Below are 22909 nucleotides of genomic sequence, written 5' to 3'. Positions count from 1 at the left end.
CGTCAGTATTTGATGTGGTTTACGAAATATATCCAGCGGTAATGTGAGGTGACTCACCCTGTATATGGCGATTAACACTGCTCCAGACAATATGTTTACACTTTTCATTCCCTGACCAAACAGTCAGGGCTGTTAGAGATCCGACGACCCGTTTTACAGTTCCTGTTGTTTCCGTCAAATCTTAGCCATCCGAGAGTGGCGCACATGTGTTACCAATTGCGAACACTTGGCAGAAGATTCCCAGTTCACTTTTTTTCTGGCCGGCAGGGCACATCCCAGACTGCTGGCAAAGCTGTTTCCTGATATTCTCCATTACCTTTGACAAATAATTTCGCAAGTCCGTAGCGTATTTGTTTTGGAAACAGACATTCTGGAGCTACACAATGTTTTTATTTTTTTTATTTCCTACATACATATTTTCTACATACGTATTTCGTTCTTTGCGACTAGTTGTGGAGTCACACCCCTACTCTACAACAGGGGTTCCCAAACTTTTCCTCTGTTGGACACATTGAGAGTCCAGGTACTCTAATGGAACACTTCGTTTATTTGTAAGGTTAATAATTTTTTTTTAAAATCAGCAAAACTTGTTTTATTCAGTTTGTACTTCTCTTTTAAATCCTGACTAATAACACAGAAATCATAATAAAAATTTTAAAAAAAAGTAGTACCAGCAAAGTGTCGAAAAAACGCCATATTATTAGTAGTTTTCCGCGGAGCGCTTAGTCACGTCCCGCTGGACAGCAGTGCTCTAGGGAGCACAGTTTGGCAGTTTCGGAAACCCTGCTGTAGAGCAACCATCCCCACTATCAGTCAAGCCGTTGTGGGGAGTCCGACATCGCTTCTGGTCGCAGCTACTTTGGCTGGTTAAATGCGTCGATGCGGCGAATTGAGAGTTGCGAGCCTGGGTCACAAACGTAGCATAATAATCGTACGCGGCTGTATTAATCACTACAAGATTTACTTTCTAGTAGGACAATTCGTTGAAGTGGCTACAGTCGCTGAGTAGTACACAGAAAAGTGACACGTATCACGGGACAGAGCATCTCTTCAAATTTCGATCGTAATATGCGTCATGACATGGTTCCACTAAGTTACAGCCATGTCAGAATACACTGAGGTGACAAAAGTCATCGGGTACTTCCCAATATCGTGTCGGACCTCGGACCTCCTTTTTCCGTCGAAGTGCAGCAGTTCGACGTGCACGGACTCAACAAGTCGTTGAAGTCCCCTGTAGAAATACTGAGCTACGCTACCTGTACAGCCATCCACAATTGCGGAAGTTTTACGGGTGCAGGATTTTGTGCACGAACTAACCTCTCGATTATGTCTCATAAATGATCGATGGGATTCATGTCGTGCCACCTCGGTGGCCAAATCATCCAAATCGTCCAGAATGTTCTTCAAACCAGTCCCGAACCGGTGCCATGGCGCATTGTCATCCATAAAAATGTCATCGGTTTTTTTGGGACGAGAAGTCCACGAACGACCATTTCCAGTTAATGATCGGTTCAGTTGGACTAGAGGACCCAGTCATTCCATGTAAACACAGCCCACATCATTATGGAGCCACCACCAGTTTGCACAGTGCCTTGTCGCCAATCGAGGTCCATGACTTTGTTGGGTCTGTGCCACACTTAAACCTTACCGTCAGCTCTTACCAAATGAAATCGGGACTCATCTGACCAGGCCACGGTTTTCTAGTCATTTAGGGTCCAACCGATATCGTGACGAGTACGGGAGAGGCGCTGCTGGTGAGCTCAAGATGATGTCGTGCTGTTAGCAACGGCACTCGCACTGGTCCTCTGCTGCTGTAGCCGATTAACGCCAGATTTCGCCGCGCTGCCCTAACCGATACGTTCGTCGTTAGTTCCACATTGATTCCTGCGGTTATTTCACGTAGTGTTGTTAACTACTGTACGCCAACACCATTGCTTTCGGTCGTTAGGTGAAGGTCACTGAGTTGTCCGTGGTGAGATGTAATGCCCGAAATTGGGTATTCTCGGCACAATCCTGACACCGTGGATCTCGGAATATTGAATTCCCTAACGTTTTCCGAAATGGAATGGCTCTGAGCACTATGGGACTCAACTGCTGAGGTCATTAGTCCCCTAGAACTTAGAACTAGTTAAACCTAACTAGCCTAAGGACATCACACACATCCATGCCCGAGGCAGGATTCGAACCTGCGACCGTAGCGGTCTCGCGGTTCCAGACTGCAGCGCCAGAACCGCGCGGCCACTTCAGCCGGCGAAATGGAATGTTCCATGCTTCTAGCTCCAACAACCGTTTCGCGTTCAGAGTCTGCTAATTTCTGTCATGCGGTCATAATCACGTCGCAAACCTTTTCACATTAATCGCCTGAACATAACTGACAGCTGCGCCAGTGCGCTGCCGCTTTACCGAGCGAGGTGGCGCAGTGGTTAGCACACTGGACTCGCATCCGGGGGACAACGGTTCAATCCCGCGTCCAGCCATCCTGATTTAGGTTTTCCGTGATTTCCCTAAATCGCTCCAGGCAAATGCCGGCATGGTTCCTTTGAAAGGTCACGGCCGACTTCCTTCCCCATCCTTACCTAATCCGATGAGACCGATGACCTCGCAGTTTGGTCTCCTCCAACAAATCAGCCAACCACTGCCGCTTTATAGCCCGTGTGCGCGGTACTAGCACCATTTGTATAGGTGCATATTGCTATCCCATGAGCTTTGTCGCCTCGGTGCATGTAGACAAATCATCCACTGCGGACTTTCGAATCGAATTAGTTCGCAACTGTAGGTGTACAACCCAGTGAACAGATTCCCAGTAGGGGCTGTTGTCATCGCTCCTTCTCGAGCAGCAGCAACAGCAGTGACTTCAGTGAATTGCACGCATGTATTGTCGTTTCTCCATCACAAACCGTACCCGTATAGAGCACCTGTAATGTGAGTTAAAAACGTGGAGTGATGCGCTATCCACTGATATGTGTCTACTTTCCGTATGTCTTGTAGTTTCCCGGCCGCGGTGGCCGTGCGGTTCTAGACACTTCAGTCCGGAACCGCGTGACTGCTACGGTCGCAGGTTCGAATCCTGCCTCGGGCATGGATATGTGTGATGTCCTTAGGTTAGTTAGGTTTAAGTAGTTCTAAGTTCTAGGGGACTGATGACCTTAGATGTTGAGTCCCATAGTGCTCAGAGCCATTTGAACCATTTGTCTTGTAGTTTTTGAGCCAACAGCGTTGCCACAGTGGTAACACCATTCGCCGTCGCATCACCGAAGTTAAGTGCTGTCTGGCTTGGCTAGCACTTGGATGGGTTACAGGCCGGGTCTGCCGAAGGCTGCTGGCAAACGATGTGCACTCAGCCCTTGTGAAGCCAGTTGAGGAGCTGCTTGATTGAGAAGTAGCGGCTCTGGTTACGAAAACTGACAACGGCGGGGAGAGAGGTGTGCTGACCACATGCCCATCGATGTCCGCATCCAGAGACACCTATTGGCAGAGGATGACACGGCGGTGGGTCGGTAACGTTGAGCCTTCCGAAACCTGTTTGGACAGAGTTAGTTGTGATATTTGCACACTCATCTCTTGAAACCCCGGAGGTACATGTGAATAGCCCTGTACGTAGTAGCATGTTTACTTAGAGTTAACCGTACGGTGGACAGAGTATGGAGATACGTATATGTTACAGCGGCCTCAATAATCACAATTAATGTTTATGAAATAACTGTACTAAATGAATTTCGGTGCAGGACTGTGTGAGCCCGTTGCATGTAGGCTCAAAAATTAAATATTATAATTTTTCGTTTCAACCCTTTTCGAGGCCCTTTTCGTCCACACTTCATCTCTGTCAGACGACCATTAACAATCAGCATAGCAACCATCAAGGAAATCGTATGTTTTTGCAGGGCATAACATGGAAACTATCCTTTAAAGTGGAAGGGAAGAGGCGGTCCCCGCCGCCTCTGCTTCCGCCGTGGTCTTTTTTTATTATTATTTTTAGACTAGAACGGCCAACCCCGCAGCTCCGCGAGCGGTTGGCCGCGGCCGTGAAATAATTCACGGATTACGAGGGCTCCGTGCGCCCTCGGCGCGGCCCCATTGTGCTCCACGGCTGTGCCGGGGCAGCCTCCAGCAGTGCTTACAGCACGCCATGCCACGCCACGAGCCAGCACATGCTGCCGAGGTGCTGCACAATGAGCACGCGACGACACGGCTGGCTCCTCATTTGCTGCACTGACGGAAAAAATCGCAACGTCAAAAAATAATCAATAAGAGTAAAGAAATTTCTGGAATACATTTGTCTAGGTAACATACACTACTGGCCATTAAAATTGCTACACCACTAAGAAATGCAGATGATAGACGGGTATTCATTGGACCAATATACTAGAACTGACATGTGATTACATGTTCACGCAGTTTGGGTGCATAGATCCTGAGAAATCAGTACCCAGGACAACCACCTCTGGCCGTAATAACGACCTTGATACGCCTGGGCATTGAGTCAAACAGAGCTTGGATGGCGTGTACAGGTACAGCTGCCCATCCAGCTTCAACTCGATATCACAGTTCATCAACAGTAGTGACTGGCGTATTGTGACGGGCCAGTTGCTCGGCCACCATTGACCAGACGTTTTCAATTGGTGAGAGATCTGGAGAATGTGCTGGCCAGGGCAGCAGTCGAACATTTTCTGTATCCAGAAAGGCCCGTACAGGACCTGCAACATGCGGTCGTGCATTATTCTGCTGAAATGTAGGGTTTCGCAGGGATGGAATGAAGGGCAGAGCCATAACGTAACACATCTGAAATGTAACGTCCACTGTTCAAAATGCCGACAATAACAAGAGCTGACCGAGACGTGTACCCAATGGCACCCCATACCATTACTCCGGGTGATACGCCAGTATGGCGATGACGAATATACGCTTTCAAAGTGCGTTCACCGCGATGTCGCCAAACACGGATGCGACCATCATGATGCTGTAAACAGAACCTGTATTCATCCGAAAAAATGACGTTTCGCCATTCGTGCACCCAGGTTCGTCGTTGAGCACACAATCGCAGGCGCTCCTGTCTGTGATGCAGCGTCAAGGGTAATCGCAGCCACGGTCTCCGAGCTGATAGTCCATGCTGCTGCAAACGTCGTCTTCGTGGTGTAGCAATTTTAATGGCCAGTAGTGTAGATACGAATTCCACGGATGATATCTTTCAGCGAGATGGAGCACATACAAATTGGGGTATGAGGGTTCGAACAGTTTTAAATCAGTGGCTTCCAAATCGTGCCACAAATATGCGGGTAATCTTCTCATATTTATTTTATCAGTCTACCTAATTTTCAGCGTCCTTCTACAACAAGACATCTCAGACGCTTAGATTCTCTTCTTTTCCGTTTTCCCCACAACCCATGATCCACTTCCAATAAATGCTGAGCTCCAGAAGTATATTCTCAGAAATTTTCCCCTCAAATTAAATTCGATAATACGAGGGTTGGAACTTAAATAGTGGCAACTATTTATTCACAACCGATACAAAACCGTAACATGTTTGCAGCTGTTGCTGTCCTTCAGAGTAGCCACCAGCGTTGTGTATAGCCCGTTGCCAGCGATGTGGGAGGCGTAGTATACCGTTAGCAGAGCCTGTTCTCTTGATGGTGCGAATGGAGCGGTCTACTGCCTGTCGAATCTCTGGAACAGTTCCGAAGCGAATGCCACCAAGTGGTTTCTTCATCTTCGGAATCAAAACAAAATCACAAGGACTTACGTCCAGGGAGTATGGTGGATGGTACAGTACTTCCCAGTCCCATCGACCGAACAGAGCAGCCACAGCTTGCGCTGTATGCGCCCGCGCATTGTCGTGCAAAATGATGGGTGGGTTGCGCTGAAAGTGTCGCCGCTTCTTTCGCAAAGCTGGTCGCAGGTGATGCTCCAAAAACGAACAGTAATACTGTACATTGATGGTCTGCGTGGAGGAACGTAATGCGTTAGGATAACATCATCACACTCGTACACGAGAATCACCATAACTTTCGACCGCTCCATTCGCACCAACAGAACAGGCTCTGCTAACGGTATACTACGCCTTCCACATCGCTGGCAACGGGTTCTACACAACGCTGGTGATTGCTTTGAAGGACAGGAACAGGTGCAAACATGTAACTCTTTTGTATCGGTTGTGAATAAATAGTTGCCACTATTTAAGTTCCAATCCTCGTAGTAAACTTCATTTGTCAATGAATGGTCTCTTTGCCGTATTAGTCACTGGAGTACACTCTTTGACATTCTGGAGACAACGAGGGTGAAATATAGAGGGAAAAAGTTATGTGCAGCTTGTACGGAAACCAGACTGCAGTTATAAGATTCGAATACTATGAACGGGAACAGTTGTTGAGTAGGGCGTAGGACGGGATTGTAACCTGTCGCCAAGTTAATTGATCTGTACACTGAACAAGCTATGAAGTAAACAAAGGATATATTTGGAAACATAATTAATGTTTATGGAGAAGAAATAAAACGCTGTAAAAATGGCCGATTATGTTGCTCTTCTCTCAGGTACAGCAAAGGACTTGGAAGAGCAGTTAAGTGGAATGGATAGTGTTTTGAAACGAGGTTATCTGATGAACATCAACAAAAGTAAAACATAGGCAATAAACTGTAGTCGAATTAAATCAGATGATACTGACGGCATTATATGAGGAAATGAGAAGCAAAATAACTGACGATGGCAGATGTAAAGACTTACAATAATAAGAGAGAGGATAGTGAAAGAGATAAATATGTTAATTTCAAATCCGCCTGAAACCCAGGCATTGGAGCTTTAATCAAATGGTGTTGTTCCAGTGCAGTTGGAGTTTAGGGGGAATACCAAATGGTCTGAGGTGTGAATGGCATTGTAGACTGAGGAGGGAGGGGTACTAGAGTAGTCGGTGCAGTTGTGGAAAGCCACAAATACACTCCTGGAAATGGAAAAAAGAACACATTGACACCGGTGTGTCAGACCCACCATACTTGCTCCGGACACTGCGAGAGGGCTGTACAAGCAATGATCACACGCACGGCACAGCGGACACACCAGGAACCGCGGTGTTGGCCGTCGAATGGCGCTAGCTGCGCAGCATTTGTGCACCGCCGCCGTCAGTGTCAGCCAGTTTGCCGTGGCATACGGAGCTCCATCGCAGTCTTTAACACTGGTAGCATGCCGCGACAGCGTGGACGTGAACCGTATGTGTAGTTGACGGACTTTGAGCGAGGGCGTATAGTGGGCATGCGGGAGGCCGGGTGGACGTACCGCCGAATTGCTCAACACGTGGGGCGTGAGGTCTCCACAGTACATCGATGTTGTCGCCAGTGGTCGGCGGAAGGTGCACGTGCCCGTCGACCTGGGACCGGACCGCAGCGAAGCACGGATGCACGCCAAGACCGTAGGATCCTACGCAGTGCCGTAGGGGACCGCACCGCCACTTCCCAGCAAATTAGGGACACTGTTGCTCCTGGGGTATCGGCGACGACCATTCGCAACCGTCTCCATGAAGCTGGGCCCCGGTCCCGCACATCGTTAGGCCGTCTTCCGCTCACGCCCCAATATCGTGCAGCCCGCCTCCAGTGGTGTCGCGAAAGGCGTGAATGGAGGGACGAATGGAGACGTGTCGTCTTCAGCGATGAGAGTCGCTTCTGCCTTGGTGCCAATGATGGTCGTATGCGTGTTTGGCGCCGTGCAGGTGAGCGCCACAATCAGGACTGCATAGACCGAGGCACACAGGGCCAACACCCGGCATCATGGTGTGGGGAGCGATTCCTACACTGGCCGTACACCACTGGTGATCGTCGAGGGGACACTGAATAGTGCACGGTACATCCAAACCGTCATCGAACCCATCGTTCTACCATTCCTAGACCGGCAAGGGAACTTGCTGTTCCAACAGGACAATGCACGTCCGCATGTATCCCGTGCCACCCAACGTGCTCTAGAAGGTGTACGTCAACTATCCTGGCCAGCAAGATCTCCGGATCTGTCCCCCATTGAGCATGTTTGGGACTGGATGAAGCGTCGTCTCACGCGGTCTGCACGTCCAGCACGAACGCTGGTCCAACTGAGGCGCCAGGTGGAAATGGCATGGCAAGCCGTTCCACAGGACTACATCCAGCATCTCTACGATCGTCTCCATGGGAGAATAGCAGCCTGCATTGCTGCGAAAGGTGGATATACACTGTACTAGTGCCGACATTGTGCATGCTCTGTTGCCTGTGTCTATGTGCCTGTGGTTCTGTCAGTGTGATCATGTGATGTATCTGACCCCAGGAATGTGTCAATAAAGTTTCCCCTTCCTGGGACAATGAATTCACGGTGTTCTTATTTCAATTTCCAGGAGTGTATTTAAATTTCTGGCCAGGGGATCGAAATTTTCAAACATACGGTTTCGTGAGGTAGGCAAAGGCTTCGACAATGTCAGATTCAAATGAAATGATATAAAATAATCGGACAGCGCTGAAAGACACCTTGAAAACTGCCGTAAAGAGGGAAAGTAGATCTGCAGCTTGTAGGAGGATAGATACGTAATTAGGGAAAAATGCTGCGAGCCTGGACAGAAAAGCCGTATCCAATAACATTTAAATACGTGCTGGAAGATGCATAACGTTATCTCTAATGGCCTAGTACGACAAAAAAAAAACTGTCGGTGCTTGACTGACCAGCCGCTGCGTCATCTTTTGCAAGATGACCTCGTTTGGATACATCGGATCAGTACACCACTCTTCCGGCCGTTGTTTTCTTCCCAGGCGTTGAAGCCGTTTCTGCTCATTCAAGTAGATGGTCACTCGTTTTTCAGGGGGGTCCTGTCAAGTAGTAAAGGTTTAATTGTGAACACCTTGTACTACAATACGCCGTTACTTATTTGCCCTAGAATTCCAAAACATTAACTGTTTAGAGAATAATCATTAGCCATATATACTTTTCCTCATTCAAGTAAATCGTCAACTTCCCTCACGAAGGGGAGGGCACCCTGTTCCAGTCCTCCAACCGAGCAAAAATCTCCAGTCGACGATATCTCTCGGCACCAAGCTAGACATACTGAATGAAGTGACTCATATGTTGAAAAATGCATTCCTAATTGCCATTGCCTATATTGTTTCTTTTGTACTTTTACGCAAGAAAACAGTGTAAATGATAATTAGAACGTGAGTTTCTACGTAAGTGGTCACTCAAAATTCCAAGTTCTATATGTTTTATACTTCGTGGCACTGAAATAACGAGGAACGCTACTATCGAAAATTTACGCTTGTTTTCGTCAAAGGGAAGTTACCGAAGCACAGAAACCGTTCAGAACAAACGTCGTATTTAAAATATCACATGGTAAAAAAAAAAAAAACCGCACTTATGAATTGGGATTGTAAATAAAGAAGTCATGACCTACAGTAAGAAATTTCTTTAATGCAGTAAAATAATAATAGTTATGAGTAATTACTCCTAAATTTAGATGGAACAAAATGTAAAGCAAATAGTTTGAAAGGAAAAGTAAATAAGTCTGCCTGAGCTTTACTAAGACAAACACCTGTTGTTAAAGTGAAGACGTAGGAGTTTAACATTCAGAGTTTTACGTTTTCTGCCTTAAATACGAACATAATGTTCAAAAAAGTAATGGAATACCTATCTGCAAGAAAAACAAAAAATGTCTGTATTTTGTTCCCTGTAAACTGAAAAAATTATATGAAAATAAAGAAATAATTACATTTCCTGTAATTATAGATTAGCGCATACAAGACAATAAATGTTCGTCTTTGGCAACCTGAATAGTAACAAAATCATTAAGTCGCCTCTCGGAAGCAAATATTGTGAGAAAAAGCGGAAATTCCAGTTAAATTTTCAGTGCATGGCAAAGTATGGACGTTTAGCTATAGAAGAATTTGTAGCAAAAACAACGGGGGTAAATTTAATTCAAATAGTGTGTAAATTCTGTATGATGAGAAAAATCTGAGTAACACCTGCCGTGAAATTTCACAATCCCTGAGTGCTTCACAGAGTTACATTACTTTGTTTTACTTGAAGTAAACTGAACACTGCCACCTTTCTCTATGAACAGCGCAATTTTGTAGCCGCAGCGGATAAAGCCTCTCGTTATCTCGATGTTGTATTTGTGGTAGGCAACCACTACTTCGTGTTAGAATGTTCCCGGATAACGAGGTTATCGCGATCACAGAAGTGAAACTTATTCACGATGAAGACATTGTTTAGGTATATCGCGGACATAATATCTGCGTGCAATGATGAGCGTTTTTCAATTTGATCACAGTTTCATTTTCATGTACACCCGACTGCCTCTGTAGCCTTATTGTTAGAGTCGCTGACTGCAAATGTGGAGATGCCGGTTTCGATACTAGGGAAAATATCGGGTATTTCTAAGGTAGTGAGGTTTGGACCGGCTAAACTTCAGAGAAAAGAGAAGCTGTTTAAACACAAACAAGCAAAGCAATTAACACTCAAGCCTCCGAAGTGGCGTCATATTGGAAAGCTTGCACTCTTTAGCTTCTCAGATCAAGCTTGTTAATTTCTTTTCCCAGAGGTACTAGAAGATCTGTTTGCCGATCTCGTTTCCTTCATCCTGTGAAAAATGTTTCCTCACTGTTTGTCATTCGCTCCCTCTCTCTCCCCCCTCCCTTGCCCCCCCCCCTCAGTCTTCCCCCCCCCCCCCGTCTCTCTCTCTCTCTCTCTCTCTCTCTCTCTCCCTCCCTCTCTCTCTCTCTCTCTCTCTCTCTCTCTCTCTCTCTCTCTCTCCCTCCCTCTCTCCCTCCCTCCCTCTCTCTCTCTCTCTCTCCCCCCTGAAAGCCGTCAGACGCATTTTCTCTGGTGTCTCGGCAGATATTTGCAAGCTCTTTTATGCAGTGTTTAGATGGAGTCGACCCAAACAACTAATGCTCATCACATGTTTCATGCTTCGCGCATTTACAAAGGAAAACGTCAGTTTATTCCCTGTTACGTTCAAAATTATTTTTAAAGTGGAATTTCACGTGCCCATTCGCTACGGCGGTACCAAATTAGTCTAGTGCGTTATTCGTTTTATCAATACGTATTAACACGGACAGTAAAACGAAGAACTCAGCAGCGCTACTAAGCCGCTCCTGGAGTATTGATTACTCTTCCCGTTTTATTGTTCCTGCTAATAAATATCGATAACACGAATATCGCTCCAAACTCTCGTTTTTAATCATTTTGACTGTAAACGGGAAACAAACCAACACTTTACACTGACACAGGACTCGCTTGAAAGATTTGATGAGCAGTATTTGTTTGGGCTGACTCCAGCTAAACGAAATTGCAAATATATGCCGAAACACAAGATGAAATGCACCTGACGGCTTTCAGGAGACACACCCGGGACCTAAAATTTTTCTTGTGGTTTTTCTTTCTAAGTTCTCTGCCTTTGTCGCGTGGCATTTATTTTTTTTGGTGATATTTACTTTTTTTACATTTACTTTTTTTGACATTTACTTTTTTCATTAATTTTCGTAATTTTTACAGACTGATTGTCGTAAGAAGACATACGAGTGATTTTTTTCCCTCCTGTATAATTCTCAAAACCTAATTTAAATTTTATTTATCTGTATATTACTTACAGTTCTGTCGTCTTCGCCGACTCCATGGGGACGATATTTTCGTTCCTACTAATTGTGCTCATTAAAGATAATATCGATGCGATCTCGTGAGCCTATTATTCTTCCTTTACTAATATTTTACCGCTACATATGAGATTTGCTGTTAAGGTCATAGTCCTTAATCTTGTGGTTGGTCTGTACTTGTTGCTGGCACTTTAATTTTGTGCTAGCGGTGCGGTCGTTAAATCACGTTTTCTATGATATTTAGAATAGTTACAGTGGGAGAGTAGTACAAAAGAATGAGTAATATTACCTTAATGACTGCAGAAGTGACACCATTGCTGTGTGGTAAGTACAGCAACAACAGTAGTTTAGCAACGACGTGAACACGCCTCCGCTGCCGCAGCCTATTTGGTCACTGAATTAGTTCACATGTGTGTGTCTTGTGTATAGAATGCTGTTGCAATGTTTGGCACGCAGCGCTAGCCAGCGCAACTTGGCAGCGGGGGAACCCCCGCCGGCGGCCCGCGCTCACACTTGCTTTGCCGACAGTATGAGCTGCGCCTGGCGGCCTCGGACAACCTCAAGGAGAATTACACGACGGTGGTGATCCACGTGAAGGACGTCAACGACAATCCGCCGGCCTTCGAGAGGCCGACCTACCGCACGCAGATCACCGAGGAGGACGACCGCAACCTGCCAAAGCGCGTGCTGCAGGTCCTGCCCATCGCACCACCCGACCACCGCCATTACTCAGCAAGCGTCACTGCATGCCATGCGCCGCCTGAGCTGTTTTTAAACTACTCTTTTTTTTCAGTAGTAGCCACAAGCAGACTTTCTTCTGCACTAGGATTGTTTCACCTACCACTTACCTCACAGAAACGTACTTTCTTTTTATGGTTACCTAATTCATCACCCAGAGTTGCCCATCCCAAGCTTCTAGTAGGAAAGAACAGGAATTTTATGTATTTGAGGTGACCTATTTAACTTATTCAGAAGAATACCTTGAGAAATATGAGGGCTATTCGAAAAGTAGGGTCCGAATGCGTGCTAAATGGAAACCACAGTGAAAATCCGATGAAGCTTTGCACAGATGTGTGTCTAGTACGCCCGTCGATCGGATCACGCCGCTCTTTTCAGTTCTGAGCGCACAGTGAGCACGAAAAGAAGACTAGAAAATAGTGTCTCCCGCCAAGTATGCCCTGCCTGCCGAGAGATTTCACCTGATTTCTTGCAACCTCACATAACGTAATTATCATGCATTTCCTTCTTCATGACAATTGTCGGCCGCACTCTGAACGGAAATGAAGATATAACAAGGCGAAAATCCCCATTAATGTATGAGTACAAAATAAATGATCAGTCTTTCGAAGTGGTAACATCAGTCAAGTATCTGGGTGTGACTATTTGAAATGATCTCAAATGGAATGATCAGATTACACAAGTAACGGGTAAGCCGAACTCTAGATTGCGGTTTATTGGTAGAATCCTGAACCGATGCAGTCCTTCAACAAAGGAAATGGCTTACAATACGTTAGTTCGTCCAGTCTTAGAGTATTGTTCGTCTGCATGGAACCCTTACCAGTTGGGTCTGATTCAAGAGATTGAGAAGGTCCAAAGAAGAGCGGCAAGATTCGTGACTGGTACATTTAGCCATCGCGAGAGCGTTACAAATCTCATAGAAAGTTTTAAGTGGGACACTCCTGCAGATAGACGACGCGCTAAACAGAAGGGACTGCTGACTAAATTCCGAAATCCAATCTTGGCCGAGGATGTAGAGCATATATTATTACCACCAACTTTCAAATCGCGTAACGATCATCATTCAAAGATAAGGGAAATAAGAGCTCATACTGAGGCATTCAGCCAGTCGTTTTTCCCTCGTGCAATCCGCGAGTGGAACAGAGGGAGGGGGGGGGGATATGACTTTGGGGTGAATTGTGCCCTCCGCCACACACCGCTTGGTGGCTAGGGGAGTATAGATGTAGATGTAGATGTAGATGTAGAGGATACTCCTGCAGCGTTTTCGATGGGAAGTGTTTGATCACCGACAACACAGCACGTAATTGGTTTCCCCTGAGTTTCATCTATGCCCATGTGAACCGCTTTCTATGAAGATAACATTTTGGCACAGACAACGAACTGTAGACCAGCGTACAGAATTGGGGGAAAAGCACAGGCCGCTGCTTTCTATGACGAGGGTGTTGGATAGTTGGAACAACGGTACGAGAAATGGCTGTCTCTTAGCGGCGACTATGTAGAGAATTAGCTGGAAGGTGTAGCTAACTATTGCAAATAAAACATTTTTAATTTTTACAGTGGTATCCATTTAGTGACAGACCGGGCCTTGCTTTCCGAAAAGCTCTCGCATAAACACATTCACAGGAAACATCACGCCAGTATCGAGTAATACCGACTCTAGCTGTGATGGCCCCAATTTGCCAAGGAAGAGAGTCACAAGTTCAGGTAGTCCATATCCAGTTGAGGGCACTCATTCATGATTAGGTCCTGCAGGGCTACATGATTGTAAGGATGTTGACTGATAGGTTTCACCCGCTGTCGCAGATAGATCCAGACATTTTCTATGCGACTGAGATGGTGTGACTTAGAGGGCCAAACGAGGTACGATACGGTATCAGAGTTTTCATCGGACCAGAAATGTTTGCTTACAGCCTTGTGAACACGGCTGTTGTCATCTTACAATGCGGAGGTGTCCACACCATACTCATCATAAAGATGAAGGAAAAAAGTTCGAACAGGGCTCGCACTCTGACGATTCTGGACGAACTTAATTGCGTGTATACTGGGTTGCTGGATAAGTTTAATAAACACAGCAGATACACGTAACAGAGACTCTTGTCATCAATAATGTATTCTCCTGGACACTATTTACAGCGGTCTGTTAATTCTGGAGTAACTTTTCAATACCGCGACTGTAGAAATCACTTGGTTTTGAGGCAAAGTATTCCTCGAGCTATGTTTTGGCATCGTATTTCCATCCGGAGAGGAAGTTCCTTAAAGGCGCTAATGATCCTAACTGCCTTCGCTGCTGTCACCCCTCTGCTGAACTCCAACAGGAGAATATGTTGGTACTGTTCCAATTTCTCCACTTGGTACTCCATTTTCTACCTCCATAGCTCTGCTCAGTGTGTCAAAATGACATTTTAATATCTGTTCTAGGAGAAAGAAAAAGTTATTCTTGAGTGAACCCACTCTAGAGTAAGCAACGCAAAGTTACGTGTGAGAGAAACAATCGTTTTCAAATCCGTTACTAACGTCCTCATAAACTACTGTTTTCAAAAAATTACACACAGTTTGTTCGTTCTATTCGACGAAAATAGTAGTGACACATGGAAACAATGGATTCAATATCAGTAGCGGTCATTTTAGATTATACCGGGTGATCAAAAAGTCAGTATAAATTTGAAAACTGAATAAATCACAGAATGATGTAGATAGAGAGGTACAAATTGACACACATGCTTGGAATGACATGGGGTTTTATTATAACCAAAAAAATACAAAATTCAAAAAAAGTATTATTCTTCGACTACAGCTATTGTTGAGGAATGATCGTGCACATATTGAGCATTTCCTGTAAAGAATATCATCTTTGCTTTGTCTTATTTTGTTATGCTAATTATTGCTATTCTGATCAGTGAAGTACCATCTGTCGACATTTTTTGAAATTTTGTATTTTTTGGTTCTAATAAAACCCCATGTCATTCCAAGCATGTGTGTCAATTTGTACCTCTCTATCTACATTATTCCGTGGTTTATTCAGTTTTCAAATTTATACTGACTTTTGGATCACCCGGTATTTGCACGTCACTGCCTTCCTATTCCTACCGCTTCACCTAGGGTAGCTAAGCTGTTTCATCTCTGCAGCGTCATTTGCGAATCAGATAATGTTGGGACAGACACACGCGTCCATTAACATACATGAACTTTTCTCTGAAGACAGTGTAACAAAATGATATCGATAACTATACGGAGGACGCGAAGCCGTCTAACGTAATGAGTACTGTACTGTCAAGCCCATTGCGAGCAGTTACGCCTGAGGGTCCGTCAGCACGTAAGCTCACGCTTGCTGCTGCCTGGGTGGCGTTAATTTAGGCGACTTAACCCGCTATAGCCCTTAGTGTATTCCTCAAGACTCGTTCTGCAGTCCATCGACGTTTGTGTGTATCGTTTGTTAGAATCTATGTATAGGTCGTATCATAACTGTCATAAATGCATGCAGTTGAAAGTACACAATACTAGAAGCAAAAGGCACAGTAAACATGGGCTCTGAAACGCATATCTAAGGAGCCATGAAAACTTCTTCTTCATCTTCGATACTGTGAAACAAATATCTTCTACTGCAATCTGTCTGCTTTTCATATTTTGAGAGTTGGTAGACTGGACCAAAACAAGACATTGGCTCTGAAATCCATACCTTCAGAGCCATGAGCACTTCATTATCTTCGCTACTGAGAAACACATCTCTTCTACTGAACAAATGCTCACAGCTCTTAAGGTATGCACTTTAGAACCCATGTTTACTGGACATTTGTTCTTGTTTTGGTTCGTACTACGTCTTCCCAAAATATGGAAAGTAAAGAGCTTGCAGTAAAAGAGATTTGTTCCACAGTATCGAAGATGAGGAAGTGCTCATAGCTCTTCAAGTACGCATTTTGCAGCCCATGTTTACTGAGAATGGCAGCTAACTCTAAATACAGGTAAATGTAAATTAATGCAGATGAATAGGAAAAGGAATCCCGTAATGTTTGAATACTTCATTAGCAGCGTAGCGCTTGACAGTCACGTCCATTAAATATTTGGGGGTAACATTGCAGAGCGATATGAAGCGGGAGAAGCATGTAATGGCGGTTGTGGGGAAGGCCGATAGTCGTCTTCGGTTCATTGGTAGAATTTTGGGAAGATGTGATTCATCTGTAAAGGAGACCGCTTATAAAACATTAATACGACCTATTCTTGAGTACTGCTCGAGCGTTTGGGATCCCTATGAGGTCGGATTGAGGGAGGACATAGAAGGAATTCAGAGGCAGGCTGCTAGATTTGTTACTGGTAGGTTTGATCATCACGCGAGTGTTACAGAAGTGCTTCAGGAACTCGGGTGGGAGTCTCTAGAGGAAAGGAGGCATTCTTTTCGTGAATCGCTATTGAGGAAATTTAGAGAACCAGCACTTAAGGCTGACTGCAGTACAATTTTACTGCCGCCAACTTATATTTCGCGGAAAGACCACAATGATAAGAGAGATTAGCGCTCGTACAGAGGCATATAGGCAGTCATTTTTCCCTCGTTCTGTTTGGGAGTGGAACAGGGAGAGAAGATGCTAGTTGTGGTACGAGGTATCCTCCGCCACGCACTGTATGGTGGATTGCGGAGTATGTACGTAGATGTAGATGCTTCTGGAATCATGTACTTCCAGTTGTCGACATTTACGCAATTAATTATGGTGTACTATAGATATTCTCAGAGAAATATGCCTCCCCTATTGAATAGCGCGATATGAAACTCTTCCACTGGGAATTGCGTCTGCATCAAAATGAAGTTTAATGTTTTTGTTTAAAGGTAAGTACTGAGCGAATATCAGATGTTACGTGCGTATAGTAACGATATAAAATTAATAACAGAGATATAAATGGCAATCGGTGACCCTTGCTGAGTAATGCACCTTACTTTCGCCCTTATGCCTGCGTTTGTTATTTTTTTTCCTTTGTTTTCATGTCAGAAACGCTAAGCAGCATGTATCCTGCCTGTCCCAGCATGACAGAGATACCATACGGCATATTTGAATGCTGCATGTATGACTTTTGTTTATTGGCATGGCTTCATTTGATTTGTTTGTAGTACGAACTGACTCTGGTGGCGTCTGACAGCCTAAATGAGCAATCGACTAAGGTGGTAATCCACGTGAACGACGTCAACGACCTCCCGCCGGTGTTCAATGCGACACTGTACCAGGCATCCCTGCAGGAGGAGTTCTCGGGCCCGCACCCCTACAGACTGCTGCAGGTCAGGCATCTAGCGCCGCCGCCTTCTCGTTAGCTGGTGGTGGAGTAATCTGCGGGCGCGGCCGCTGGGTGTTGGATACTGTAGTACAGTAGCTACACGTCGAGGGAATAGCTGGTGCTTCAGCCAGCACCGTTCTACGCATTTCTTCATACATTCCAACTATACCGTGGTCGAGTCTCCCCCTTGCATAAGTAGACACGCAACTCCACAACTCCTGTTGATGTACTTACCTTCGTTGATTTCGTTATGCCCAGAATTACAGGTTGAAGCCTTCATTTGCTGCCAAAAGTCAAACTGTTTGACAACAAAGACGAAACTTGTTTATTCCGTTAACTTCCAGCTCAAATACAGGGTTATTACAAATGATTGAAGCGATTTCACAGCTCTACAATAACTTTATTATTTGAGATATTTCACAATGCTTTGCACACACATACAAAAACTCAAAAAGTTTTTTTAGGCATTCACAAATGTTCGATATGTGCCCCTTTAGTGATTCGGCAGACATCAAGCCGATAATCAAGTTCCTCCCACACTCGGCGCGGCATGTCCCCATCAATGAGTTCGAAAGCATCGTTGATGCGAGCTCGCAGTTCTGTCACGTTTCTTGGTAGAGGAGGTTTAAACACTTCACCATTAAGAAAAAATGTTGCTTCATCACTGAAAACAAGTTTCCATGAGCTGTTGCAACCGCGCCGAAAATTCAGAGCGTTTGACTTTGTCATCGGGTGTCAGGGCTTGTAGCAATTGTAAACGGTAAGGCTTCTGCTTTAGCCTTTTCCGTAAGACTTTACAAACCATCGGCTGTGGTACGTTTAGCTCCCTGCTTGCTTTATTCGTTGACTTCCGCGGGCTACGCGTGAAACTTGCCCGCACGCGTTCAACCGTTTCTTCGCTCACTGCAGGCCGACCCGTTGATTTCCCCTTACAGAGGCATCCAGAAGCTTTAAACTGCGCATACCATCGCCGAATGGAGTTAACAGTTGGTGGATCTTTGTTGAACTTCGTCCTGAATTGTCGTTGCACTGTTATGACTGACTGATGTGAGTGCATTTCAAGCACGACATACGCTTTCTCGGCTCCTGTCGCCATTTTGTCTCACTGCACTCTCGAGCGCTCTGGCAGCAGAAACCTGAAGTGCGGCTTCAGCCGGACAAAACTTTATGAGTTGTTCTACGTATCTGTAGTGTGTCGTGACCATATGTCAATGAATGGAGCTACAGTGAATTTATGAAATCGCTTCAATCATTTGTAATAACCCTGTATATACAGTGTGACTCAGCTGCTCCTACCACTGGGTTTTATGCAGCCCGCAGCACCTTTGAATGCCACTCGCAAGATTTTCATATTATCTCGCTCTCAATGCGCGAACCGATATTCTTATGTTGTTGTTGTGGTCCTCAGTCCTGAGACTGGTTTGATGCAGCTCTCCATGATATACAGTAAAGCTGTATGCCCTCGGGAAAAATTGCGGCTGTAGTTTCCCCTTGCTTTCAGCCGTTTGCAGTACCAGCACAGCAAGGCCGTTTTGGTTAGTGTTACAAGGCCAGATCAGTCAATCATCCAGCCTGTTGCCCCTGCAACTACTGAAAAGGCTGCTGCCCCTCTTCAGGAACCACGCGTTTGTCTGGCCTCTCAACAGATACCCCTCCGTTGTGGCTGCACCTACGGTACGGCTATCTGTATCGCTGAGGGACACAAGCCTCCCCACCAACTGCAAGGTCCATGGTTCTTATAGAAAAAATAAATAAGACCTTATTGTACGAAATTTAATGGTATATTTTGTACTGGGATTCGTTTCCGCTGAAGGCCATAGTTTTTCGGGTTACTCAACAAAAACACATTTGATGGTCACTTTTGTTCATTTTTCCTGAATAATTCGAAAACTACAGCCTCTAGCGAAAAAAATCTAAGTAAAAAGTTTAACTACATTGATGATGATGAGGTCCCATAATCCGAGGAGCGTAGGGGACGACTCGGGAGACCCGCACCGCCGACTAGGCAAGGTCTTAGTCATTGCTACGACATACAATGCCATTGCCTTAAACCGACCGGTGTGCCCGAGCGGTTCTAGGCGCTTCAGTCTGGAACCGCGAGGCTGCTAGGTCGCAGGTTTGAATCCTGCCTCGGGCATGAACGTGTGTGATGTTCTTAGGTTAGTTAGGTTTAAGTAGTTCTAAGTTCTAGGGGCTGATGACCTCAGATGTTAAGTCCCATAGTGCTCAGAGCCATTTGAATTTTTGCCATTGCCTTACTGCGACCCGTAATGGGGATGAATGATGATGATGAAGAGGACACAACAACACTCAGTCATCTCGAGGCAGTGAAAATCCCTGACCCCGCCGGGAATCGAACCCGGGACCCCGTGCGCGGGAAGCGAGAACCCTACCGCAAGACCACGAGCTTAAATACATTAAATTTCCTAAAAAAAAAGTCCTGTTCATTTTTTTCTGTAGGACTAACAGTTTGTGTGCAGCGAACATGAGAACATGAAAATCTTGAATGTGGTATTTGAAGCTAATGCAGGTAGTTTAATAACCGTATCAGTCCACCAAATTTTGAACATTCTTCCGTAGCACCACATCTCAAATGCTTCAACTCTCTTCCATTCCAGTTTTCCCACAGTCCATGTTTCACTAGCATACACCCGAAACGTACATTTTCAGAAATTTTTTCCTCAAATTGAGGCCTATGTTTGACGCTAGTAGATTTCTCTTGGTCGGGAATGCCCAGTTTTTCCTTAACTAGGCTGCTTTTTACACCCTCCTTGCTCCGTCCCTCATGGGTTGTTTTGCTGCCTAGGTAGCAGATTTCGTTAACTACTTCCTGATCAGCAATTTTCATGTTAAGTTTCTCACTGTTCACATCTGCTTCTCATTACTTTCGTCTTTTTTCGATTTACTCTCAATTTATACGCCATATCCTTTACTAGTAGTATTCCCGCCTTCGCAGTGGAAGTTATAGAAGGGCGTTAGGTGTAGTACAGCTGTAATTATCACTGTTATCATCATGTGATGTAACAGAAAATTCATTACAATTTTTTGAAACCTAACTGGCCGTTTGTCATGCACAACTCCAGCCATTTTCTGAATGCGAAACTTTTCAAAGGAAAGGGATAACCAGGCAGTTTGCCACTTAAAGTTACCTCACCACGAGAGTCAGCTCTTCTTATTCCGTTTCCACCGGCTGTTTACGTTTGTTGTTACGTAAATCATTTTCCTCTAATGAGACACAGTGTAGCTCGCACTGTTATTTCTCTGTCACGAGAGCTGTGGAATGGAATTTTTGGTTTGCATTCCATACCCATCTTACCACCTTATCGGTTGAATTTTGAAAAATTCTTTTGCTGTGGGTCCTGTATTCGCTCCAAACTTCATGTTTATAGGACCGGTGGTTTGGGCTTGGCATCGGGTTGCCAAATCCAAGACACGTCCCCCCCCCCCCCCCCTCCCCAACCTCTCCACTCCTCCCGGCACACACAAATATTGAATTCACCTCAATAGGAACTGAATTTTTCAAAATACTTTCTTAGTCGAAACCAATGGCATTTGTGTAGCATAAATATTTATTTGTTCACTGAAGTATTCAAATATTTCATCTTTGACAAAAAGTCCATAAAAATCTTCGCGGCGACGTTTACGTGGGACAAATAACGCACTCGGTAAATCACTGACTTCTCTCGAGATTTTTGCTATTATGGGCAACAAAGCTTTTAAAGGATAATCTCTGTGAAACTAGCCCCTTATTACACAATAGTTACTTTCGCATACTTGCCGTGCCTTGGATTTTGTCTTCTTACCCTACCACGCCCGTTTATATTCCGACTTAAGAACCATCAAGCAATGTACATCCATTTTGTTTACTTAGCGCAGCTCGGCGGCAGCAGCCGAACGAAATTTTTCCGTGCTAACGCCTGTGTGGTGGGGCATACACTGCGCGACAGTCGGATGCGTTGCAGGTCAACAGGCATGCCCCTTTAACCCAACACACGTCACGTGATCGCCTGCACCCAGGATTGCCACCTCAATGGAAAGCCAAACAAAATCGACTCAGCGCCCCACGAGTTGATACCCGTTCTTGCCCTTTAGGGGTACAATTTTACAGCGTTTTATCATTGGGCGGATAAGTTAAAGAACAAATATTCCATCTAAATTTCGTATCTCTAGGACCACTGCTTTAGGTTGTGCATAAATCCCGCAAAAATCTTTGAACTCGTGTTTCATCTCTTAAGAGTTCGAATTTTCCATAAATCCTTTCATAGCGATCACCTACTTCACACAGAGAATATTCCCTCTTAAGTTCATGTTTCCACGTCCAGTGGTCTAGGCTCAAGTTGTTAAGCCAATCAATCAGTTTCCCCTGTTATACATTTATATATTTTTTATTTAAATTCCTAGAACCTCGTTTGTCAGTACCTCCAGGTAGAATTTGCATTATACAGGGTGATTCAAAAAGAGTACCACAACTTTAGGAATTTAAAACTCTGCAACGACAAAAGGCAGAGCTAAGCACTATCTGTCGGCGAATTAAGAGAGCTATAAAGTTTCATTTAGTAGTACATTTGTTCGCTTGAGGCGCTGTTGACTAGGCGTCAGCGTCAGTTGATGCTAAGATGGCGACCGCTCAACAGAAAGCTTTTTGTGTTATTGAGTACGGCAGAAGTGAATCGACGACAGTTGTTCAGCGTGCATTTCGAACGAAGTATGGTGTTAAACCTCCTGATAGGTGGTGTATTAAACGTTGGTATAAACAGTTTACAGAGAATGGGTGTTTGTGCAAAGGGAAAAGTTCTGGACGGCCGAGAACGAGTGATGAAAATGTAGCACGCATCCATCAAGCATTTGTTCGCAGCCCAGGAAAATCGACTCGCAGAGCTAGCAGAGAGCTGCAAATTCCACAATCAACTGTATGGAGAGTCCTACGAAAAAGGTTAGTTATGAAACCTGAACATCAACTACCCGAGGCGATGGATCGGCCGCCAGGCAGCCCGTGACAGAGCACTTCATCACTGGCCTCCAAGAAGCCCTGATCTTACCCCCTGCGATTTTTTCTTATGGGGGTATGTTAAGGATATGGTGTTTCGGCCACTTCTCCCAGCCACCATTGATGATTTGAAACGAGAAATAACAGCAGCTATCCAAACTGTTACGCCTGATATGCTACAGAGAGTGTGGAACGAGTTGGAGTATCGGGTTGATATTGCTCGAGTGTCTGGAGGGGGCCATATTGAACATCTCTGAACTTGTTTTTGAGTGAAAAAAAAACCTTTTTAAATACTCTTTGTAATGATGTATAACAGAAGGTTATATTATGTTTCTTTCATTAAAT

General features: G+C 45.0%; 1 protein-coding gene across 1 annotated transcript in view; it reads left to right on the top strand.

The window, feature by feature from the left end:
- LOC124798306 (neural-cadherin-like) overlaps window positions 1–22909 on the top strand; it is a 446838-nt gene that overhangs the window by 358671 nt on the left and 65258 nt on the right. The window contains exon 4 of the mRNA XM_047261643.1: window positions 17417–17581. Within this exon, the coding sequence (XP_047117599.1) occupies window positions 17417–17581 (165 nt within the window). The remainder of the gene's footprint in view (window positions 1–17416; window positions 17582–22909) is intronic.

Source organism: Schistocerca piceifrons, chromosome 5 (genome assembly GCF_021461385.2).
Source record: "Schistocerca piceifrons isolate TAMUIC-IGC-003096 chromosome 5, iqSchPice1.1, whole genome shotgun sequence".
Taxonomy (NCBI): domain Eukaryota; kingdom Metazoa; phylum Arthropoda; class Insecta; order Orthoptera; family Acrididae; genus Schistocerca; species Schistocerca piceifrons.
Note: the sequence above shows the minus strand (reverse complement) of the source record. Positions and strands in the feature narration are given on the sequence as shown.